Source organism: Mytilus californianus, unplaced genomic scaffold (assembly GCF_021869535.1).
Source record: "Mytilus californianus isolate M0D057914Y unplaced genomic scaffold, xbMytCali1.0.p SCAF_1, whole genome shotgun sequence".
Lineage (NCBI taxonomy): Eukaryota > Metazoa > Mollusca > Bivalvia > Mytilida > Mytilidae > Mytilus > Mytilus californianus.
In genome coordinates this window covers 136,017,786-136,043,391 of record NW_026262581.1, presented here as the reverse complement: position 1 = coordinate 136,043,391, position 25,606 = coordinate 136,017,786, and the positions used below count along the sequence as shown (strand labels likewise).

Here is a 25,606-nt window from a genome sequence, read left to right as displayed (position 1 = left end):
TATAATATTTTTTTTACAATTCAATTTGGTTGAACATATAGCAAATTTATAAACAAAAATAAAACTCGTGTTTATATCATCAGAAAATTAAAAACGCTCGACCACAAAAATATAACATAAGAAACAAATAAGCCTGTGACTATTCTGCTTCTATTGGTACCAAGTTGATTAAAATCCGACCAGAGATGACCCCACAATACTTTTTTTTTGAAAAAACGTAATTGTATATGAAATATTTAGTGAAAAATCACAAGTGATGAATACTTATGGCCATGTACTTTGTACTGTGTCGTCATTAAGGATGTGCTTTAGAAAACCGTATACTATTTTTTTTAAATCTTACTTATCATATTTATCAAATAATTAGTATAATAAAACACATACCTTATTAGCTACGTTTTGTCATATATTAAGGTGATAAGGGCCGTTTTGGCCCCACCTCCATATTTTGTTTAAATTGTCCTTTACTAAAACAAAATTAAAACACAAACAAAAAATATAGAAAATAGAGGTCCATTCCCCTAGAGCATGTGGCTGATCTTTTTCTTGTTATGTTTCGTTCTATATTTTGTATAGATATTTTGTATAGATAGTTATGTGTTTTTGCCCTCTCTTTTGGAAGGAATGTGTTTAGTTGAGATTTTTTGGTAATGTTATTGAAATTAAAAACAACACAGTTTATGACTTAGAAAATGTAAATTATCTTTTACGAATTTATCCGATACATCAATAAAACTGTTAAACATGAGACAAAAGCGACATTCTATAGTTTCTCACTGGATTTCATAAATCTTATTTCGACACTGTGAGCGTTCATTACGACATCATATCGTCAGAAGGTGACATCATTCTGTCGTTGTGCATTTTGATTGGCTCTGGTGATTTACTTTCTGTACCCGATCCAGATTTCGCACTGAAGCTAAAAGGCCATGTCTGAAAAGAAAAGGAAGATACTTCAAGGAACAAAAACAACAAAAAACAATAGTTCTCATAAGAAATTCCACTTTTGAATTAGGAAATTCACAATGCATGACAAATCAAAAAAAGTAAAATGAAATAAATACCAAAAAAACTAAAACATCAATGAGGAAAATTTTAAAGATTTAGAATGTTGATTTTAACAAAACAAATAAAAACCTTTTTTTACAATTGAAACACACACAAATGGCAATAAGTGTGGCAATATGATGGTAGTAAAACATTGCAAAAAAAAAAATTTTTCTTATGGTTTTTTGTGTGTGTTAATTTTTTTGAAAATTGTCTCCGCATTTGGGAAATAATACAAATACTCCAACAGAAAAAAAACCAATGGTTTCAGATTAACTATTTTAGCTCACTGTAAGGTTTCATTAATTTGAAAGTTGTTCCTTATTTACAGATGTATTTTTCTGACTGAAAACAATTCATATAAAATATGCCAGACGCCTGTTTCGTCTACACAAGACTCGTTAGCAGTGCTCGAATCAAAACACAAGACTCGTTAGCAGTGCTCGAATCAAAACACAAGACTCGTTAGCAGTGCTCGGATCAAAATAGTTGGAAGGTCAAATCAATTATGAAGTTGAAGAGCATTGACAACCAAAAATTCCAAAAAAAATGTGCCAAATATGGCTATAACAATATATGCCTGGGGTAGAAAAACCTTAGTGTTTGAATAATTGTGACGTTAAATATTAACGTCTAACATTTACAGACAATGACCGTATTAGCACATGTCAACGCAGGAGCAATGACTTCTTGGATTGTGATACCCTAGGGGACGAAACCAGCAGTACTATCGACCCAATGATTATAAAAACTCACAAAGATAAGTCAGACTTATAATATAATACGCAAGACGTGCGTTTAATCTACACAGGACTCCTCTGTGGTTCTCGAATCAAAACAACAGAAACGTCAAATAAATTAAGAAGTTGAAAAACATTATCACAAAAACCAAGTTAACAGAAGAAGAAAAGAACATTTCGGGGTAATTTAACGAAAAGAAATGTTGCTATAAAGTTTGCATTACAAGCTCTGTGAAGGAATATTTTGTCTAATTTCAGTTTGTTTTACATACATCCTCGTATTTGTCGATGTTTTTTTTCTATAAAAACCCATATCACCATGTAATAACATAATTATAATTTCCTAACACATTTATATAAATCGTTACATCATTCTCGGAAACACATTTGTATATCTTACATTCTTGTTAAATAATCACTTAGTCTAGTAACCTATAACAATTTCATGTTTTCATTCTAATACATGTGTTCTTTCATTGACCGTAAACAAATACATGTCTAGAATGAGAGAATGGTTTTAACTTTTAAACCGGACGGGGATGTTACATAAGTATACAGGACGTTAAATAGAGTAGACACCTACCACGGTGCCGCCACACACCATTTAAGAAATAATTTACGTAAACTCCATCAAATACTGTTGATTGTTAAACTGTAAATGTCGTCACTCTTATAAGTTTTCCTGTCAAGTTGATTTATATCTGGCCGAAATCTGTCATAATTTACGAGGCGAAGTATAATTTATTTGCATGAATTGTTTTACTTGTTTTTTTTAAATGATGAGAAAGCATCAACGTTTTTTTAAGAAACGAGTTTGTTCTTACCTTGTGTAATATTTTTTAGACAATTAAAATGTGAAAAGTACGAATACGCTAGAGAAGAGCACAAATTGGACAACCTTGCTTGATGCCAATAGAGTTAAATAAAAAATTAATTTGTGGTACTGAATAAATATGTCATATTTCTGTTTATTCATTCGGAGATATTTTATACAATCCCTGTAGCGTATTTGATGTCAATGTAAAATAGATAGGGTCGCGTTATTACTAGGCATAAAGCAAGAGATTGATTAATTTATTGAAAATTTCGTCTAAAGTACAAAAGAAATGTTAGGATAACCACAATAATATATGTCATATTCATAGTCTTGTTATGGTTAAACAAAAATAGATATAAACATGGGTTCATATCAGGTTAACCCGTAATGAAATTGCGGCTATATCTATCGCATTATTTTGGTGTGTAGAATATATTTAGTAGTGGTTTGAATTCAGAAGGCCATTTAATCAAACATTCAGGCCCATGTGGGGAATTTTATAGCTTATTATACGGTATGAATCTTGCTCATTGTTAATGGTCGTTCATTGCCTAGTTGATAACAAACCACGTCTATTTATTCATATATCAGTTTTGAATTGAAGTATATGGAAATTAACAATAAATAAATCGTGTCTTCTATTGCTCCAAAACTGCCATAATAGTATTAATGATTCAATGTCGGTTCTTTTGTTATATTTAACTATTTGTATTTCAATCATATGTTCTCAAAACTAGGTTTTTATTACAATCTCCCACATTCAGACATGTATAAGGTTAATAAATTTCTACGTGAACTAATTAGGTTATTCTTCAGCGTTAGACAAGAGACAGTTCCAGTAAGACAATTAATTTGGAGAAATTTTTGTTGTAATTTAGTTTAATGAATTTGTACCAACTTATTATTACAAACGACCCAATGTAAAAATAAATAAATAAATAAATAAATAAATAAATGAATAAATGAATAAATGAATGAATGAATGAATGAATGAATGAATGAATGAATGAATATATAAATAAATAAAGAGATAAATAAATAAATAAATAAATAAATAAATAAATAAATAAATAAATAAATATTTTAGAGATATGTACCGTTCATGCATTTTCCATATTCATCTGGAATTTAGTAAGAAAGTGAAAGCAATGAATTAACCTTGCAACAGGTAATGGGTGAAAAATGATATTCCTGTAAAACCTAGACTACTACAGTTATATCTCATTTGTAGTTACATCTTTTTTCTCGTAAATCAATCTTCAAAGTAAAGAATGGCTTTGTCAGCTGATGTAACACAATGCATTTATTACAAGTGAGTAAGCGCACTGATCTCAAATACTATTGCAAAAAGAAGGATAAATAAGGGGATTTGAAATCTGATAATGGTGACATTAATTCAACTCATTTAGGTTTCAAAAAACAAATAAACAAACATGAAAACATTAAAGAAATTAACCAAAAATAAAGATATAAGTAAGGAATAGGGGATACATGTGTATTGGAAAATATTCAACAATAATTTGAATAGAAAATAAACCAAAGTTAATATTTAAACCAGTGACAAACCTGAGAAGTCAGTATTCGCGATATATAAACTTGGTCAAGTATTTTGATTTAAAATTTACTGTATATGGTTACGTGGAACACTTTGGAGCTGATTTTCTTTAATAATTTTTTTTCAATTTTTTAACCATTAAAATTGGGAATGGAAATGGGGAATGTGTCAAAGAGACAACAACCCGACCAAAGAACAGAAAACAGCCCCTAAACAAAAATGTGTACTAGTTCAGTGAAAATGGACGTCATACTAAACTCCGAAACATATAAATGAACTAAAATTAAAAAACATCGAGACTAACAAAGGCCAGAGGCTCCCGACTTGGGACAGGCACAAAAATGCGGCGGGGTTAAACATGTTTTGTGAGATCTCAACCCTTCCCCTATACGTTTATCCAATGTAGAATAAACAAACACACAGCAATACGCACAGTAAAACTCAGTTTAAAAGAAGCCCGAGTCCGATATCAGAATAGGTAACAAAAGAAACTAAGCAAAATGACAATGATACATAAATTAACAAAGGACTACTAGCAGTTACTTACATGCCAGCTCCAGACCTCAATTAAACTGATTGAAAGATTATGTCTTCATCATATGAAAATCAAGCACAATCCCCCCGTTAGGGGTTTAGTATCATACCATCATAAAATATATATGAGAAGAACATAACCCGTATCATGCCAACAACTGGTTTTAGAATAAATGTGTTATTTCCAATGCAAAGACACTATGAGTGAATAAATATTAATACCAAATTATGCCATCTCTAATGACTTGACAACAGTATCGTAACTATATCCATTAGTTTGAGATACTTGCCAATGTTTTATTGTGTATGTTAAAAGTTTACCGGTATTTGAAAAAATCACATGTGTGATAATTTTCGACAATAAAAGCCAATTGAGGCCAGTTTCACAAAGCTGTCTTATGATGGTCTTGCGACATATCTTAGTCATACGTGGGTTTCACAAAGTGGTCCTTACTTCAGACATCTCTTAAAGTTGGTCATTTGAAAGTTTACTGAAAAGTACTGACTTGTTCTTTTCCTCGGCATCCAAAAGAGTTTGAAGCTCTGATTCTTTGAAATTGGGACTCTTTTTCCTGCTCATCACTAAATCTTTATAGGTTGACAGATTATCAAAATGATTTATCAACAATGAACATTCGATTTATTTATAGCAAGAATGCACGATTTTATCCTTTAACCTTATTATAACGGCACAGGCACTTGCCTCTGAAATTTGTTTCCTATATACCTTAATATAACACAGTCTCTGAAATTTTTTTCCCGATATACATTTATATAACACAGTTTATATTAAGGTATATAGGAAAAAAAATTCAGAGACAAGTGCCTGTGTATAACCGATACAGTGACAAATTGAATTCATTAATTCATTCTTTTTTTTCCATTTTGTATATGAATTTTCGTGTGTATATTGGTGTATTATTAATAGATTATTTATATAAATTACACTTATTTTTTATATTAATTTTGCAAATTATCTGATTGTGGAATATTAATCAATACGTTTTGTAATTTATGGGAAACACATACTACATTTACATATTTAATACCAAACAAATTAAAGAACTTGCGACAAGTTTAGGATATCTTTGCTAAGATCATCCTAAGACAGCTTCGAGGCGAGGTATGAGATATGTCATAAGATAGTCATAAGAGGATCATAAGACATGTCCTAAGATATATCTTAAGACTGGTCTTAGGATAGCTTCATGAAACCGGACCTTGGGATCGTTAAATATTAACAAAAAAATCACAAAGATACAGAGCCCATACTATGTTTTAAATTCGGATCCATTTTTCTTCATAAGATGATTGGAGTGAGGAAACAATTTCTGATCGTTAAATAAAGATTTATTGGTTGCATATCTACTGAATATCAGGCTGCATTCAACCTTAGTACCCTCACTTTGTCAAGCTAATGTCTAATGAGCACTAACATTATGGGATATGCCACTTAACACGAAATACACCTATTTAGTCAGACGGTTATTTTATATAATATGTGTAATGATTACAGTCTGTGTGATTTTTTATGCACAACAGACTGCAAATATTTGGTGAATTGAGGGTGATTTTTTCCAATAAGTAGTAAAACTTGTAAAAGGAACTCATTGCGAAAAAATGACCACAGTTTTATATTATTCTTCCCAATAATTGCTCCTTCTTGGGCGTCTATACGATCGAATGGATTTAGATGTTGTAGGCTTGTAATAAGGAATAGTTTACATCTGAGAATGCACTGACAATAATGAAAGAAGGATTAATTTTCCATACAGACGACAACGTAATATCAAAATGAAAATAACGAATAAATTTAGATATAACTCATATCTAAAAATTATCAGACTAACTATATAGTAACTGATAGAATTAACAGAAAAGAAGGGATATGGGTGAATATTTATCGAAGCATTTACTCATTTAATGCTATACATTAATATGATTAAAGGAACTTTATTGCATATGAATATTATGAAAGATGAACAAAAATAAGGCGTCACAAGAGTCGACTGAAGTTGCACTGATAACTGCTGCATACGTGGGTTAGGATTTGTATATTCATATAGCAGGGGCCTGTTTATTGAAGCTACCTTAGGACTAGGACATGTCCTAAAATCTTGTTCGGACATATCTTTGTCCTAAGTGGGTTTATCAAACATGTCGCAACTAAGGAAAATCCTAGGAATTGTTCTAACTTTAGGCTAGGATGAAAAATTTTGTCCAGCTTTTTTTTTTGTAATCTCTGTCCTTCCTTTTTATTTAGCACTCTATTCGGTCCTTTTTTATTACTTTATCCTGACTTTTTTTTTTACATAAATAGTCATCCTGCTTTTTTTTTACTCCAAACTCCTGTCCTGCCTTTTTTTCAAATTGTAAAAATTCATCGTCCAGGAGAGTCTGTAGTTTTGCATCGGTAAAATTCGAATTTCGTCTCTTGCTCATATTCACAGGCATGTTATTTTCAGTAATAAAATAGTTGAAGCACTCAGTATTTATATAAAAGATGCACGAGATTTTCCTTTGAACTTTTAAGTATGAAACCGTGACACGTCGAATTCAGCTCACTCTTTTACCAATTATATATTAAATTTTAACTATTTACAATTAGTTTGTTCAATTCTTATATAAAACGTAGTTATGTTTTTGTTTTATGTTTTGTTTCATAGAGTTTAAATGTACAATTATGATATAAAAAATATTAATTACCTTTTATTTAAAACTAATAATTGTTTTCTAATTATTAATCTTTTTTTAAATTATAGTTATAGGTTAAATTTGATACAATATTTTCATGTTTTTCATTTTTAATTTGCTATTTTGATTTTACGCCAATACTTAGGACAGCGGTTAGAACATCCTAGCTAAGATAATCCTAAGATAGCTTCGATGCGCATGCTGAGACATGTCGTAAGTCGGTCCTAACTTTATCCTAATTTCTGTCCTAAGAAATTCTTAGGACCGATCTTAGGACAGTTTCGATAAACAGGCCCAGCGGTATATATGTTGTGTACAAATTGTAATGTTGTACAAATTATAATTTGTACAGAATTTTTGTACAAGTTATTAGTGTTTTATGAACCGCTTAACACAAATGGATGATGCAAGCACAGAGTCTTTTGTGTCGCATATTTCTGTCATATTTCCATGACTACATGATACAGTTTAATACTGAGCATTGATACAAAAAACATTATAAGAACACAAAAAGACTTTTCATGGATATGATTTTGGTATAAGGAGAAAAATAAAAATCAAATTTAAACCATTCAGGTGTCCTTATTTCCAGTTTGAGAACAAAGAGAATAGCACTAAATTTTAGGTTGGAGTATATAAATTTGAATTGAAGACATTAAACTGATACATTTTAGAAGATAAACTTTTATTGCCTGGTGCAAAAAGGTATGTGTCAAAAAACTTATAACTTGTACAAAAACCCTGTACAAATTATAATTTGTACAAAATTACATCTTGTACACAACATATATATATATATAGTCATTGGCTACCACAGAAAGAACCGAACTGTTATAGATATACAGACCAAAGGATTTCAAAGAACTATACATATCAACACTCTTTCCTGAAACAACAGGAAAACTACGCTAAGGTTAAATAAAATAAGGAGATAATATAGTCTGGTCAGTACAAGGGCCTGAAATCGAAGCAGTCGTAGGATTAGGACATGTCTTAAGTCCATCTTGGGACATATCTGTGTCCTAGTTTTGTTTATCAAACGTGTCGCAATTTAGGATTTTTCCTAGGAATTGTCCTAAGTTTAGGACACCAATTTATGCGTCTTAAGATAACTTTAGGATATATTTTACTTAATTTGTATCTTTAACCTTCTTTTTAGCAATAAAGGTTTACAGCCTTGGAAATTTTACTGAACAATAAAGATTTATGCTTTCAGGAGAGTAAAGTTAGGATTACTCCTTTTGTTCATATTCACTCGTATATTGTGTGGCTGTACATGCTAATTTAAGTACACTATATTTATATGAAAAATACACGAGATTTGCCTTTAAACTCTGTTATGTATAAAACTGTGAGAATTTAAAACTAACTCACTCAAAAATAGTTCATTATTTTTACCATTGTAAATATATACACTTAAATTGGTCAATTTTTATTGAAAACGTATCATATTTTTTGTGTGTCTTTCTGTGTTGTGGTGTTACACTATTGTTTCATGTGGAGTGAAGGTTGGCGCCTATCAAAACGTTTAAACCCGCTGCATTTGTTTGCGCCTGTACTGAGTCGGGAACCTGGTGTTCAGTGGTTGTCGTTTGTTGATGTGGTTCATGGGTGTTTCTCGTTTCTCGTTTTTTATATAGATTAGACCGTTGATTTTGCTTGAATGGTTTTAAACTAGTCATATTTGGGGCCTTTTATAGCTTGCTGTTCGGTGTGAGCCAAGGCTCCGTGTTCAATGTCGTACTTTGACCATAATGGTTTACTTTTACATATTGTGACTTGGATGGACAGTTGTCTCATTGGCACTCATACCGCATCTTCTTATATCTATTGTGTTGTTTCGTAAAAGTTTAAAATGTACAATCTTAAAAAAAAGAAGTTTTTCTTATAATAATACTGTTAATAGTTTTCATCATTTTTCATTCTTTAAATATTATATTATATTCACTAGTTAATTCTAATGCATTTTTATCTTAATATATAGTTTTCTTTGTTTTCTTTTTCTATTCACTCGTACGCCAATACTTAGAATAGCGGTTAGGACTTCCTAGGTAAGATCATCATAAAAGAGCTACGATGTGCATGCAAAGACATGTCTTAGAACAAGTCCTAAGTCAATCCTTAATCAATTCCTAAGATATGGTCGTAGGACACCTTCAATAAACATGTCCCAGTTATTTGATACGTTGAAGAGCAATCTCATGGATTTTAATGAAATTTTTAAAGCAACTAGAGCGTGTGAATTTTGTGATATTTATTACCATCAATATTTCTGTTTTATTGAAAATTTCAGTGGCAATAGTCATTTTGAAGAAAATTTGTAGGAGAGAATTTCGAAAAAAATAATTATTGCTAATAAAAAACTTGCGGTGTATTTTAAACATTCGGTTTATCATTTTCGATAATCATCATTCAAAATATGTATTTTTTTCTTTTTGTATTACTCATGATTTTCAATAATTCTTAAAGTGTAAAGAAATTAATTAATCATATATAGGGAAGTTTAACACAAACAGATAATAAATTCTCTACAAGGCGATTACATTGATATAGATTTCCGAGAATTATATAGCTAATTATTGTAGCATTTAAACGTTTTCGCTTAAACATGCAGGTAACACTGGTATGTGTAAAATTTTTGGGTCTGTGATCTCTTTGTTGAAAGTTAATTTAAGGTTCCGGTAGCGATGTTAACTGTTATTATTTGAATGATGTTGATGTGTGTTTAGTATTTTTTTTTTAAATTTTCAATAGAAATTTTTTAGGTTAAATTTATTGGGAAAATATTCTGTCAATTAAACACAGAAGTGCTTTTGCATGATTTAGATGTGGGATAGCTCCCCATTAAATAGAAACTGGAAGGTATGAAAGAAAAGTAGTTTATGAGAAGACATGTTTTAACTGTAACTCTGTTATTGAAGATGAACTGCATGGCTTTTTAAAATGTATATTATGTGTAGATTTAAGACAAATCATGGTACATGAAGCTATATGTTTTAATGAACGTTTTAACCTACTATCAGAAAGTGAAAAATTTATGTTTTTATTTAATAATGAGAATATTGCTACTATAGTTGCCAAAACCTGCAACAACATTTTATTGAGAAGAAACAGTATTTTATTTCACTAGTTTTAAAAGAAACAAAATGTTTTACATACATGTAGTATAGATAGACATTGTAAATTTCAAATGTAAATGTGTAAAACTGTTTTTATATATATATATATTGTGTCTTAAAAGTTTCTCATAAATCTTTTTAAGATTGGTGCATACATTGCAAATGTTTTAACTGTTTTATGTGTTATTCTGTGAATCTTATTTTATGTTTGTATGTAGTGAGACTATGATCAAATATTGAATCTGAATCTATGTCAAAGGCACTCCGACAAAAAAATACGTAAAAACAAAAATAAGAAAAATAAAATAGAATAAAAATTTAAAAAAAATAAAAAGTAAAATATACTGTAACAGCTTGAATTAGACGTGATTCTTGTAACAATCAAAATTAAAATGGAAATTATATAATAATTAAATTTAAATTAATTTACTATTAACTATGTAATATATTGATTTTCTTTTAACAAAATATAAAAAAATGACGAAAAATAAATGACAATGTAAAAGTACGACGGAAAATTACAAGAAAATTCTATTTCTAGAATTGAGTATATTTAACATAATTCAAATTCGAACTTTAGTTCTCTACAACAGTCGTGGAAAAGTTTGCTCATTTGTAGAAAGATATTCCTTCTTTCAATCATGTAAATAAACTAGGAAAAAATTAACAAATTAAATCTGTCATAAGTGAATATTTAGAAACGAACTTAACAATCGCTTCCCATTCGGAACACCAGTGTTGATCCCGAATTAAATTTGTTCATATAGATCAATGTTTAACTTCTGTATAATATTGTGTGGCCTTTTTTTATCTTTATCTTTTCTGTCTTTTTCCATGGTGTTATCTGTCATGTGATTTATAATATGGCAAAAAAGGGTAAGATATATTAATTCATGACATAAATGACAAAAAAAGCAAATGAAAAGCGCTTTCATTGCTATTCTTCATCTCAAATTCACAGAGAGGCCTTCAACACGGAGCAAAATATTTCACTGTCTCATTGGTATTTCAATACATTTCGCTTACATATTGCAGTTACTGTGAATATCTGAATTGTAATATACTTTCAGTATTTAGTGTTTATCATTGATTTTACTAATTTACTTTAAAAAAACTATTGATATTCAAAGTAACCATTGAAATTTACAGACAAAGCGTCAAAAATCCTTTTCATATTGAACTAAACTAATTGTTAATAAAACAATGAAACTATGTGTTATTTTTAAACTGACAAATGAACTTTTGAGTATCCTTGAAGCAAGAACATCTTTGGTGGGACGGAAATTTATTTTCTCTAGTTGTCATATTGTCATGTGGCAGACAAACTTGATTTATGACTGTAATGGTGTATCATCTAAATGGAATTAACTTTTTAATCAAAAGAACTCAGCTCATATATTTACATAAGTATGATAGATAAACACAATGCAGATTAGTTTTTGAAGACAGGAAGATCTTTTATTTTACCTGTATTTTTATAAAAGTTCTGAAGTAAAACTTCGTGTTTTTCTATGAAAATAAAAGAGAAAAGTACAATTCAATGTTTGATATACATCATATATTGGGCAACGTATGTATAGCAGTTATGTCAAATCAATCTTTTATGTTTGACATACACATCTTTACACAATTATACAGTTAGATCAAAAGCTAATGACTGGACGTGTAAGCAAAATAGACACAAAAATCTTCAATACTAATCTACGTTGGTCATTGTCTAAGATCTGTCTAACTCTTTTAACACTGTGCATGGCGTTGCAATTGAAATCTACTCCGAAGTATAGCCGCCGATACTAGAGTGTATAGGACGGCTTACTTTCAATATCAGCAAGTTTAGTTAGTACCTTTGAACTACATTTCTGTGATTGAGAGTATTAATTGAAACGGTATTATTTTACCTGAAGTTAGTATGATGACCTTTAAGTTTGGAGGTCGTTGAAAACAGAATGGCAACCCTAATGCATGTACCCTCGCTAAAGACCTTCATATATAAACACTTATTGAAGTAGTATGGCGACTTTTAAGTGTGGACGGTCGTTGGATACAGTATGGTGACCTTTAGGTGTGTACGCTCGTTAAAGACAGTATTGTGACACGGGCAGTTGTCTCTGAAAAAAACCACACCCTTTATACTTTAACCATGTTACTGTAACATAAGAGTACATAGTTATTTTTTTTCAGAGGCAACTGCCTGTGTATTGTGACCTTTATGTGGGAATATTATTTTCAGATAGAACTTTGACTGTGGACAGTCGTTGAAGACAATATGTTGACCGTTAAGTTTGGACGGTCGTTGACGACAATGTGGTGACCTTTAAGATTGGACGGTCGTTGAATACAATGTGGGGACCTTTAAGTTTGGACGGTCGTTGAAGACAATATGGTGACTTTTAAGTTTGGACGGTCGTTGAAGACAATATGGTGACCTTTAAGTTTGGACGGTCGTTGAAGACAATGTGGTGACCTTTAAGTTTGGACGGTCGTTGAAGACAATGTGGTGACCTTTAAGTTTGGACGGTCGTTGAAGACAATGTGGTGACCTTTAAGTTTGGACGGTCGTTGAAGACAATGTGGTGACCTTTAAGTTTGGACGGTCGTTGAAGAAAATATGGTGACCTTTAAGTTTGGACGGTCGTTGAAGGCAATATGGTGACCTTTAAGTTTGGACGGTCGTTGAAGACAATACGGTGACCTCTACAAGTGGACGGTCGTTGAAGACAGTATTGTTTCCTTGTTATATCTTTTTTTTAATTGTTTTATTGATGTCTCATGCATTAATGTTCAGTATACATTTTGTATTATTCATATCTATCATGAAAAAATAGTTGTTATTATAGAAAGGTATTTGTTTAACGATAGAAATAATCTATCAGCGGAAGTTGAAACTGAAAGACTTAAGTAAAGATTATTTGTTAATCTAGTTCAACAAAGATGTTTTCAATCAAAAGCATCAGAACTCATTTAATGCAGCAAGCGGAGTATATTCAACTATTAAAGGATATACAATAAAACTAGACTCATGTATTGTTACTCGGCCAAAGAAAATTGTCCTATCTGTTCCAGTTATCTTTCAGCATTCAGGTAAAAAAATTGTCCTATCTGTTCCAGTTATCTTTCAGCATTCAGGTAAAATTATGGTTTAAAGCTTAAGGCAATTCTTATTTTTTGCCTAGCTCTGTCCTTATTAATCCAGTGTTATAAAAAGACATAACATTATTTTAACAACATTCTTACGTGATTATGTTGTTAATGATATCGTAGCGGGAGGTATCGCAGGTCCCGTTATGATAAACATATAAAAGGTTCATCTTACTGATAAATGTGCAATTTTCCTCATTTTTTTGTGCACATTAGAACATTATCTTTATATTTTAAAGTAATTAAGACCTGATCAGAGTATATCAGTAATGTACTATAAAACTGAGACAGATTGGACAAGACGAATATAAAGATACCGTACACTTACAGCGAAAGTACTAAAGTAACTTTAAACTTTCAGGAAGAAAACTAAAGACACCTTACATTTACAGGAAAAAAAAACTAAAGACACCTTAAATTTACAGGAAGAAAACTAAAGACACCTTACATATACAAGAAGAAAATCTAATACAACTTACACTTACAGGAAGAAAACTAAAGACACTTTACACTTACAGGATGAAAACTAAAGACACCTTACATTTACAGAAAGAAAACTAAAAACAGCTTACATTTACAGGAAGAAAACTAAATACACCTTACATTTACAGGAAGAAAACGAAAGACAGCTTACATTTACAGGAATAATACTAAAGACACCTTACATTTACAGGAAGAATACAAAGGACACCACACATTTACAGGAAGAAAATTAAAGACACCTTAAATTTACAGGAAGAAAACTAAAGACACCTATAATTTTCAGGAAGATTGATAAGGACACCGTGCCATGCATCATAGGAAGAATACTAAAGAGACTTCTTACATTTACAGGACAAATACTATACATTTACAGAAGGGAAGTTATACACACCTTAATTTTACAGACAGAATAATAAAGACATCTAACATTTGCAGGCAGAATAATAAAGACACATTACATAAATATGAATAAAGTATAACTTTCCAAGCAAAACAGAAATGTATTCGAAAGAAAAGTTTCTGTCTTTAATATACACATTAATTTAGTTCAATTCAGATTGCAAAGTTTATATATACTTTTACACATTCTATTTTTTAGTTTGCAGCAATTTTAAGAGTAGATAACCTTATTTGATAATACAATTGTGTTAAATTGTTGAAAGATATTTAATTTAGATAATTAATATTTCATTCCATATAATCTTCATCAGTGCTAAAACAAAACTTTAGTTAACCCCAACACTTATATATGTGTCTGTCCTCAGTAATGAACCTCGTCTATGGTTGATATATTAAGTAATATCTTACAGTTTTGTGTACTTTAAAATTCAGTTTGTAGAACTTTTAAAAAATACAGTATACTCTGAGCATGACATATTGTATAAACAGTTGTCTTTTATTGAAGACCGTATATTAACCTCTAGATTTGTTTGGGTTATTGTGTCGGTAGGTTGCTGTAACACGGATGTAAAGTTAACATTTCCTTTTATTCAGATTTTGATTTTCCAGATTTCACTCAATAACACTCAGAACGAGTCTAAAGTTTGGACAGTCAAATATAAAGAACACAAGAATTAAAAAAAAGTAAGTACAGGTTATATATGTTTAAGTAGTGGTCACTGTGGTTTCTGTACTGTAATTTAATATCGTAACAGCCATGTTATTAAATTTCTTCAATATTAGCTTATACCAACCATTTTTTCACATGATGTGTTTGATGACATAACTAAAAGGAAGTAGATATAGGTTATATGAAATGACTCATTAGTTTTTTTAATTTTTTATTTTTATGAAAGTATAGATGCAGGTGCTTTTATCAATAGAAGTAGTCAATGCAGCCTGCTCTAAATTATATTATCTTAAATCTTTTGTTTGTAATTGATATCAGACATTTGGTATGCAAGAAGGTGTTAACGACAGTTTATATACTGTTCTTGTAATATTTCCTGATTTCTAGGTGGACTATAAGGGAGGGGGGCAGCGGGGGTTTGGTAATAGAAAGTCTGCATTTCTTCATTCTTTGTACAAACGTAAACCGACACAGACGTCTAATATTAAATAACCATTTACAAAACGATTAAGAAAACCACTCAAGAAGACCGATGTAAATTTTAGGTTTGATTTGATTCAAAATGATATTGCTTTATATATATTGATTGAATACGTATTGAGAGCCGAGCTTCTCCTGGCGACCAACGCGAACATATCAAGGTCGAAACATATGAATACCTCAATTAAAATAATATACCAATGATAAATGGAGGTACAAGGATAAATAGAATGATTTTTAACCACCTTCAGAAAATAAGAAAATACTGCATTGGTAGTTAAAAAAGACTCGAGAAATTGCTTAGTAATGAAGGTATCGTGTTCCGACGACTCGTAGTGCATGGGAAAGTACAACACTCTCCCAAAGAAACCTTATAACAACTCTTTTGAACCCTAAGGTAGTTTGTTAACCACCAGTTGCTTTGGTGTAAAAAGTCGTTTATATCTAATTTCTCATTTTATAAATTTTTCTACAAAAATAAAATATTGATGAATACAATTATTTTAATTTTATGATGCATTCGAATAATATAACCAAATAGTTTAGTGACTAGAAATTATAATCGAAAAAACACTTTACATGAGTACAAACTTGTTTTCTTCTTTTTTTCATTTTTTCTTTAGCATTGCAAAATATTATTGAATATAACGTGCTCAAAATTATCATAAAGGCTATGATTTTCAAAGATTTCAAAACATGCATGTGTCTAAATATTATTTCTTTCATATTATTCTCTCGCGTTTCGTTATTTCTATTTATTTTTCCATTTAAAATGAATCTTGTCATGTTTTGTTCATTTTCAATTACTCTCATTGAAGCATATCAAAACACTTTTCCTTATAAAATATATGCAACATTTAAGCTTCTTTTTGAAAATTCTTTATAATATACCCTACATTACAGATAAAATTTTGTAATCATTGAATTGTGTGAAATTCAAAAGGTTTCAACGCGATTTTAGCAGGAGACCATCTAAATGTGCTCGATCGTGTGTCGTCTGCTGTCTTGGTATCTTCTTTTTCAAATAAATACCTTTCCATGGTATCGCCCTTACTTAGACCGACCGTGCAAGACCCTCATGGGTAGTCAAGGTCGTTAAAAACTCCCATCATCATCAGCCCTTACTTGATTCCGTTGTGACTATCAAATAAAATGCTAGTGCTTAGAGCAAAAGCCACAAAATCTCAAATATTATATCTTCTCACATTTATATATAGTTATGTATGTTATCCGAAAAGATATTTTATTACAAGAGATTCTTAAAATGCTGCTATATTCCAATTTTTTCTGACGTGATAGGGAACCTCTATTGTTTTGTATGAAATGTATGCCAGTTAAGACATGTATAGAAGACACAGTGATATTATCATTGATATTGTTTGCATGGAGTTGTTTGCATGAAGTGGACAGATTATATCACTTTAGAGACCTAGAAAATGTAAACTTTCTGAGTACCCGGATATTCCTCCCTTTTTAGTTCCATTTTTTTAAAGCTTTCTTTTTAAGTGTTTTTAAATTGTGTTAGAGATTTTTTTTGCTTGCTTACACTTATAAAAATTCTTTTATAATTTGAAGAAAATTATGCAGAATCGTTCGCTTGAAATCAGACGTCTCTTTTAACATCTCTATTCAACAGTCAGCTTTAAAATTTTCAGTGATAACAAGTTTTTTTCTTGGAAATGCCTGCTTTGAAAAGGGTTAATGCTATGAGGATTGATAACGACGAAATGTATTGCATATATTCATATTGTATTATGGAGAAGACTTCAAAAGTATGATTTGCTTGTGTCTAATCCATTTTTCTTTAATTTAGCAAATAAAATATGTTTAAACTAACGAGTAAATACCCTAACACACACACTTTGGTATACCGCAACATAAGGTCCAGGTTGTGAACCACTATTAATTGTTACGCCGTTCTCAGTTGTGAACATTACATTGGTTTTTTTTTTACAAAACAAGAATGGTTTAAAAGCTTTATACATCTTGTACGAAAGTTGATTTGGAATTGCATAACACTTATATTCTAGTAAGACCATTTAACCTCAAGTCCTTTTATCTTATCTTAAAAAGAACCATTTTGGGTCGAAATAGTTTTAACACTTAAAGTCATTCTTACTCACTCTTATATAGATACAATATGAGTATATTTCATGACGTAGATTTAAAGCGAGATATATAAATATGTATATATATATATATATAGAACTTAGAAGTTTGTACGGTTAGCATTATGATAGTTTCAATAAGATTGTGTTGTATTCTTATCTAACTATATATATAGTCAGAATATTTTGAAAAATATTGTCTTTTCTAAATCATAATTCAATATATTGTTAGTTAATTTTAGATATTTTTTTTACAAAAGATTTCAATAAATTTCAAATAAAAAAAATTTTATAAATTTCATATGTTTATATATTAGGAGAAAAGAAACATAGTTTTGTAATCTTTCAATTTTGGTATTGTAGCGTTCTTTAATGCATGTGTATTGAAAATGATATAAAATATTCCAATGAAATCTATTTATTTAATATCAAAAGATTGTGGACAGAATAAAGAAAAGAAAACATTCAACAAGAAGCAGATTCTGCAAATAAAAACACATAATTAAATTAAAAAAAAAATTAAGATAAAACAAATAACTAAAAGAGATGAATAAGTATGGAAATTGTCGTTATTTTAAATTTAATAAGTTTTTTAATATAAGATTAGATAAATTTTATTTCCAATAGAGGACCCATCATGGGCATAATCAGTACAGTGATTTTAATATCAAACAATTGCAATATAGACAATACACAGGAAAAAACAACTCAAAACATGAAATATAAATTGAGTTAATAATATATATATATATAGTCATAAAAATATACATTTGGCAAAGTATCTCGCATCAAAATACTAAAGTTTTCTCCGACGCTTTTTTAACAAAAATCATTTTCATTGATGTATTTCTCCTTAATTTTCATTTAATATAGATTCAATATATATTATTGTTTCAACTAATTTAAATTGTTCAGTAAAATGTAATTTGCAGATATGTTTTGCATCTACTTTTTGACTTTTTATAGCCCATGTATGCCATGTCCGGTCTATTATATTACCTCACCAATCGATTATATCAAAGCATAAGGTTAGAGAAAAAAATAACTTGCTGGATTTAAAACAACATTGAATTTATGAGGATACAGAAGTGTTTTTAGTTGAGCACATGAAGCGATGACAGAATATAAGATATGAGGTTTCTGTGGGTAGATATCATCTCCATATCGAAGTTTACATAGTTAGGTATTTTATCTGACTGGGAAATCAACTTTAATGAAAGAATCAAGTGCAAATTGACAATTTCTTCGGATAGCATTCGAAGAAAATTTATACTTACAAAAATTAATGATGTTAAACAAGCCTTTCTCGTAGATAAGTTTACACTGATAAAATATATTTGTGTAAAGTTTCTAATTTCACACGCTAACAGGGTTTATAACTCCACTGCACATTAAAAGTCCATAAAAACATCATCAAATAAATGTATATATCATTTAATTGGTTATGTAATTGCATTTTTATTGCATGTTTCTGCAGCAAAATGCAACAAAGCAATTAAGTTGCGAGAGATGATGATAAAGCAATAACAATTAGCATGAAACATAAAACATAAACTGTCCTTATCTTTTTGTACAGAAAAGAAAATGTCACAGGGAATAAAAATGTCACAGGGAATATAAGTTAATATACAATAAGTCGCAGTAAATTTAATTACTGGCATCGTATGCATCCTTCAATATAAATTCCAAATAAAAATACCGAAAAGGGAAAATTTTGTATGACAATGTCAACACAATAAAAGTATACGCGTCACAAAAAAAAAGTGAAAATGGATCGGTAGATAGCACATTTGAGATAATTTCTGAATGTTTTTTTTTACATTCCTTTGTATAAAACACAACTATTATTTTGTATTATATACAAAAATTATTTCAACAAGCTTTGCCCTACAAATTCACACAAATTTCAATGTTATATGACAAAAAAAATATAGAAAAAATAATTAAACAACAAAGTAAAAGGAATGACAGAGTGCGCATTCTTAGACACCTGAGTGATTGCTAAATTAGAAAATATTAACCAATAATAATAAAAACATTTCTGGAATGCCATCTGTTAATATTTGTACATTGTTATTTTTCTAAATATAGACAAACTATAGATAAATATAACAATATTTGAATCCTTACCAGATTGAGTGGATGTATAAATGATGTCTGTGGATCAACATCGTCTTCTCCATTCAAAACTTGTCTGAGGTGTGCAATATAACTAGATGCCAATCTTAAAGTGTCTAATTTTGATAGTTTAGTGTCAGCTGGTACCCATGGCAGTGTGGTTTTCAGTTTAGAGAAGGCTTTACTTAACACACGCATCCTTGCCCTTTCTCTTGCATTAGCGGTGTTCCTTTGTATAGGAGGTTTACCGAATTTGCCTCCTTTAGAAGCATAGTCACTGTCATCGTCATCTTCACTATAATAGTCCTTCTTTCTTCTCGGCATTTTTGTTTTTCATTTATTCTTCACTTCGTTCACTTTCTTGAGACATTACTCACAGAAATTCATGCATTCTTTTAATAAAACCTAAACTAAAGATAATATTTTTTATCCAAAACGTTCTGTACTTCTGCAACAGATTAGCGATCACTTATGATCCATGGTTTATTTTATACTATCTACATATAAGATATACAAGAAGTTAAGTAAGGATATGTATCCATCATCAACCTCGTGTCAAAAGTAGAAGACCTTTGTGTCACGTGATACTAATGGGAGTTACTTTCTTGTCTTTAGTGAATGTGATAGGTGTAAAACTAGACATCCTTATGTTTTATTGTCTACAAAATATAATATTAAAACATTGTATATAAGATTTTTTCATGTTTTATTCAATTCAAAACTTGTTTCTATTATTTTTTTTAATCCAAAAAATAATTTAATAAATTATAACATTTTAATGCACACGCCAAAATTTGATCAAGTTTTGTTAGCCGAGAATAGCTAAATATTTACTTTTTGCTTAAGCCGATATTTAGTTTCAATTTCATAAGAACTTTCTATTTATTCTATTCATCACGTTCCAACAAAAACACTGAAGTATTTACATACAATATTTTTTTATTGAATTGCTTTATTACATTTGGCAGCATCAGTGCTCAATATCGATATCAGTTTTTTCCAGAAAAATATTCTAGTGCGTGTGTGCGTTTTGTTTTCGTTTATGAGGTTTTCTTTTTAAAATTGTGCTGTGAACAATACGGGAAGCAGAGTACCTGTTTTCTTTTTTTCATTTTAAAATGTATTTAAGTGATATAACTTTACAATATCAATATACTGTGACAAGAATCGTCAGTGGCAAAATGTTTATTTTTGTTTCTCTTACTTTTCAGGGTTGAAGTGCATCATTTGTTGATATATAATTAGTATACCGCAGTTGCTCCTGGAAAATACACCTTCTCAAAAATAACATAAATGTCAATAGTTTGATCAAAAATTTAGAAGATCAACTTACAAGGATCATTTATGTCAATAACTTATCGTTTCAACCATTAATGAAATGCGGCAAATTTCGTTTTTTGAATATTTTACTTTTAATTACGCTTTTACGTTGTTTTTTCTAACCTTGTTTTACACACAAATTTGTTGAGCTTATATAAGTTGTTTCTGTTGGAGATCGATTCGAATTTTCAAGACTGTGTTCTGGCGCTCTCAGTAACTAAAGCCATTTTACATTCTACAGATCTATGTATATCTCAACACAATATTGATCTCTAGCTAAGAAAGTACTGTCTAAGATTTTGTCATTTGCTTTCATTAATTGTTTACAACTGACCTTTGAACAGGTATATACCTTTATTTTAATTTTTTTTTTAAATGAGTTTTGTTTTTGGGTAGATTGTCGACTTTACATGTATATATATATATGGTATTTGCACCAGATTGTACGAAATAACATCTTAATGTGTTCTATTTTTCTGTGATATTAGGTTGCTGTTTTGTTATGGTCGGGTAGATAGTCGACTTCGTATATAGCTGTTTTCTGCTCTTTAGTCGAGTTGTTGTCTTTTTGACACATTTCCCGTTTCCATTCTCGATTTTATTAATATGGTCAATGCACTAGACTATATGCAATAACATAACCTCTAAATGTTTTCTAGTTTTCTGTGATGTTGAGTTTCTGTTTAATCCATATGTCCTTTAATCCATATGTCCTTTAATTCATATGTCCTTTAATCCATATGTCCTTTAATTCATATTTCTGAACTATCAGATTATCATGAAATTACGCCCGTTGTTTAAGACCATGTTGTAAAGTTTCAGCTAGTGGTTTGTGTTTAATATATATATGTCTATGTATATCTAGGATATTTTTTTCATAATGAAATACTCCATATATCTTTTCACTTTTAAGCTAAAAAAATCATTGCTGTAAGGTTTTTTTGGAAGGGGAGGGGGAGTGCTCAAGGTAAAACATCAAATTCACAAATGAAAAAGGAAGAAACACTGAATGCGTTTGTTCTTTTAATTAGATCCCAGCCTTGTTTATATATATAATCTTCGACTTGATAACTCTCTGTATGGTGTTAATCTATGGTCACCGCTGAAAACCAGGCGTTGAGCTGAAGTCACATATATTTGGAATATTGTCATGCAAAGGACAGTCGAACACCTATTTTTTTTCTATTACAATGAAATATGTTGAGAAAAGAATATTTAAAAAATGATCTAAAAGTATGAAAAATTTAAAGCAGAGATACATTCATTAACTGGTCAAATCTTTTATTAATATTCATCCCAATGAAGTGATTTATTGTTTGCTACATTTACACTGTAGCAGATTCACGGGGTTTGAAATTTTAAAATACGTGGTTTATTTCATACCAGTAGAGTGACTTGTGAAAGTCTTGTCATGCAGCATTTATTTGCAAGTTAGGCATCGTTTTTTTCTTACAGAATTTGTTTGCAAGTTGGGCATCATATTTTTGCAAGATGGACATCGTCTTTTTCTTACAGCATTTGCAATAGTCTGCGGACGAAGAGCGTAGTTTCGAGGTTAAATACGTCCTCACCATCAAGTCTTTAAGGTTTTTGGGTCTGTAAATACCAGTCTCGATGAAGAACTTGGACAGTTAAGAATGTTTTTCAATTCCTTTCCATCGTTCGCGGATGGGATGTGAATATTCATCAAATTTTGGATGTTAAATCAACAAAAATGGGACTCTTTTGTTGAAACTATTTTCTTCTTATACTACACATGAATCTCGGCTGACGTTGTTTGCACGAGAAAAACCTCTATTAGTGTACTTTCTTATGTAGCCCCGGTTGGTTAGGTGGTGGCGAACCTCTTGTAATTGCTTTGTCACAGTATCTTTGGTGAAAAAAAAACTTATTTCTGAGAGCCTGGCTGTAGGGAATGCTTTTGGAACAGCATTTTGGATGACAACTCAGGGAAGAAAGATATTGTTGCTTTTCTGTGGGCTTGCTATAGAAATTTGTCAATATGATTCCATCCTTCACTTGTGTTGTTGTATCCAGAAATGTGATCTTAGAGGCAGATGTTTCATAGGTGAATACTATTGAGGAATGAGCGTTGTTGGCATGCTGAATGAAAACATTTAGTTCTTATTCAGTATTATCCCACTTCATGTCAATATCGGCATTGAATTGGAACCAAGATAGATATTGGTATTTTGATTTTCACATAAAGATATTGGCATAGGACGGGACCATCTTTGTTCCTATTGCTGTTCCATAAACCTGGAGATATATATTGTTCACCATTGAATGTGATTAACATTTCAATACCAAAGTTAGTAGCTGGGCCCAGATTTCACTATGTGCTTCTATGCCATTTTCATGAGGTATGTTGGTATAGAGGGAAGTAACGTTAAGCGAGACAATTGTAGTTTCGGATAAGATAGGGTTTAAGGATTTCATTTTTTTTAAGGGAAATGTGTTTTATCTTTTATGTAGGGTGGCATATGCTCCACGTGTGGTCTTAAATGAACGTCAATACATTCTAATATTTTCTCTGTCGTATGAACATTAGTAAAAACTCATTTTGTCAATAATATGCTTTAAAGTGGAACTTTACTGGGATAAAGAATTGATTAACTTTTTTTAAAATCTTGGATTTTCGGTGTCTTCTTCGTCTGGATCAAGACTACGTATGTCCCGACTTAACTGTTTAGATTTTCCTTTTTAAAAACGTGTTCCGTAATCATGTTTGAGAGATCTGATTAGTTTTTAAGATAATCTTCCAATACCAAATTATCAACTTTACCCGGCGTTGTACAGAAACTTAGACCTTTAGAAAAGACTAAAGTCTCGGTCTCTGACAAAGCAACTGAAAATAAAATGCCTACAGTATTAGTAGAGCTCGTGCATTTTTCCCTGTTTCTCTTTAATCTGCAATTCCGTAATGTGTTTTCGGTAGTGTCAACACGTTTGAGAGTTAAAGTGCGCTCGTGTATAAGTCTCTAAAAGTACGCTGTTGTTGTAATTTGTTCAATTGTTTTTGGTGTGATTTCCTAGACTCAATGCGTAAAGGCGTCTTGGAGACGCCCGGTGATGTTGAGCAATTTAGGATCGGAATAGTACCTTCTGTGATTTATTATATGATAGATATGACTTAGAAAATAAGCCCCCCCCCCCCATTATATCAAAATGTTATTCAATTCTGTACATTGCTACTGAAGAAAATTTGACAAGTTATTACAAGAAAGTACATGTTATTGTAAATTTTTGCAGTAGAGGACATTCTTGACCAAAATATCCAAAACAGAACAGCAATATTCCGCCAGAAATGTTCCACCTTGTTGAAGGTCGACCGGTGATCTATAGTTGCTTGGATCCACGCCATTTTTGTCTCTGGAGGATAGTTGTGTGATCTCCATATATATAGTTTTCCAATTTACAGGATAGATTGTTCATTGTAATTAAAATCATCATGAAAATGAATGAAATATTTGCCACTGGACGTTAAAAAATCAATTTATCAATCGTTTTAACTGTCTACCAGCACAGAGACGTACTGCATATATCAATGGGTTAAAAAAAGCATTAAATAGATTTTGATATTTTAAAGAAACTCTACAGGCTGAAACTTTAAAAACTTGTACTTTCTACGATAATAGTACCATAAACCTTAAAACGAGTATTATGCTACCATATACTTATTCGATATACATAAACCATATACTTATTCGATATAGATAAACCATATACTTATTCGATATACATAATGCAGTTCCTCATGCCCCAAAATTTCATAAAAAGTCCACAAGATCGCCAATTTACGTACCTGTTACCTTAAAGAAGTATGTGGTTATAATATGAATATAATTTCATTTTATATATTTTGCCAAAATTTAGCTTTCATCATGCTAATTTCGATATTCTGATAAAAAGTAAAAAATTACCCACCTTGTATTTAAACTGCTGTAAAACTCTCATTGTGTGAACAGAAAGAAAAGTAGATAGAATTTCGAAATAAGATATGAGAAGATAATTTTTTCTAAACTTATTAAAAATATAAGATCACTGTTTTTGTTTTCTCGCTTTATAATAAATGAGATAGATTTGCAGTTAAACATAGTTTCTTGACCAGGAAGAAAACTGAACGATAGAATTCTGAAATAAGATACGAAAAGATAGCTTTTAGAAAATAGATTTTATTGTTTCCTTGAAGACAAAATACACACAGCAACTTAAAACAAATACATCTAAAATGGTTTAGAATAATTTGTAGAACTGTAAGTCAATGCATTTTGTTGTTTATTTTCATATAGTGAAGCGTCGTTTATCCAAGAAGACAAATGAAACACGCATTAAACCAATTAAGAATTCTGAAAAAAAGAAGAAAATGTGTTTCCCTCGATTT

At 30.4% G+C, this 25,606-nt stretch overlaps 1 protein-coding gene across 1 annotated transcript; it reads right to left on the bottom strand.

Annotated features, from left to right (window-relative positions):
- Positions 1-721: 721 nt before the first annotated feature.
- LOC127736100 (transcription factor 21-like) lies at positions 722-20,504 on the bottom strand. The gene is made up of 2 exons (XM_052246646.1): positions 19,915-20,504; positions 722-933 (listed from the first exon to the last, which is right to left on the bottom strand). Exons 1-2 carry the CDS (start codon positions 20,224-20,226, stop codon positions 817-819), a joined length of 429 nt encoding a protein of 142 aa, XP_052102606.1. The 5' UTR covers positions 20,227-20,504; the 3' UTR covers positions 722-816.
- Positions 20,505-25,606: the final 5,102 nt, after the last annotated feature.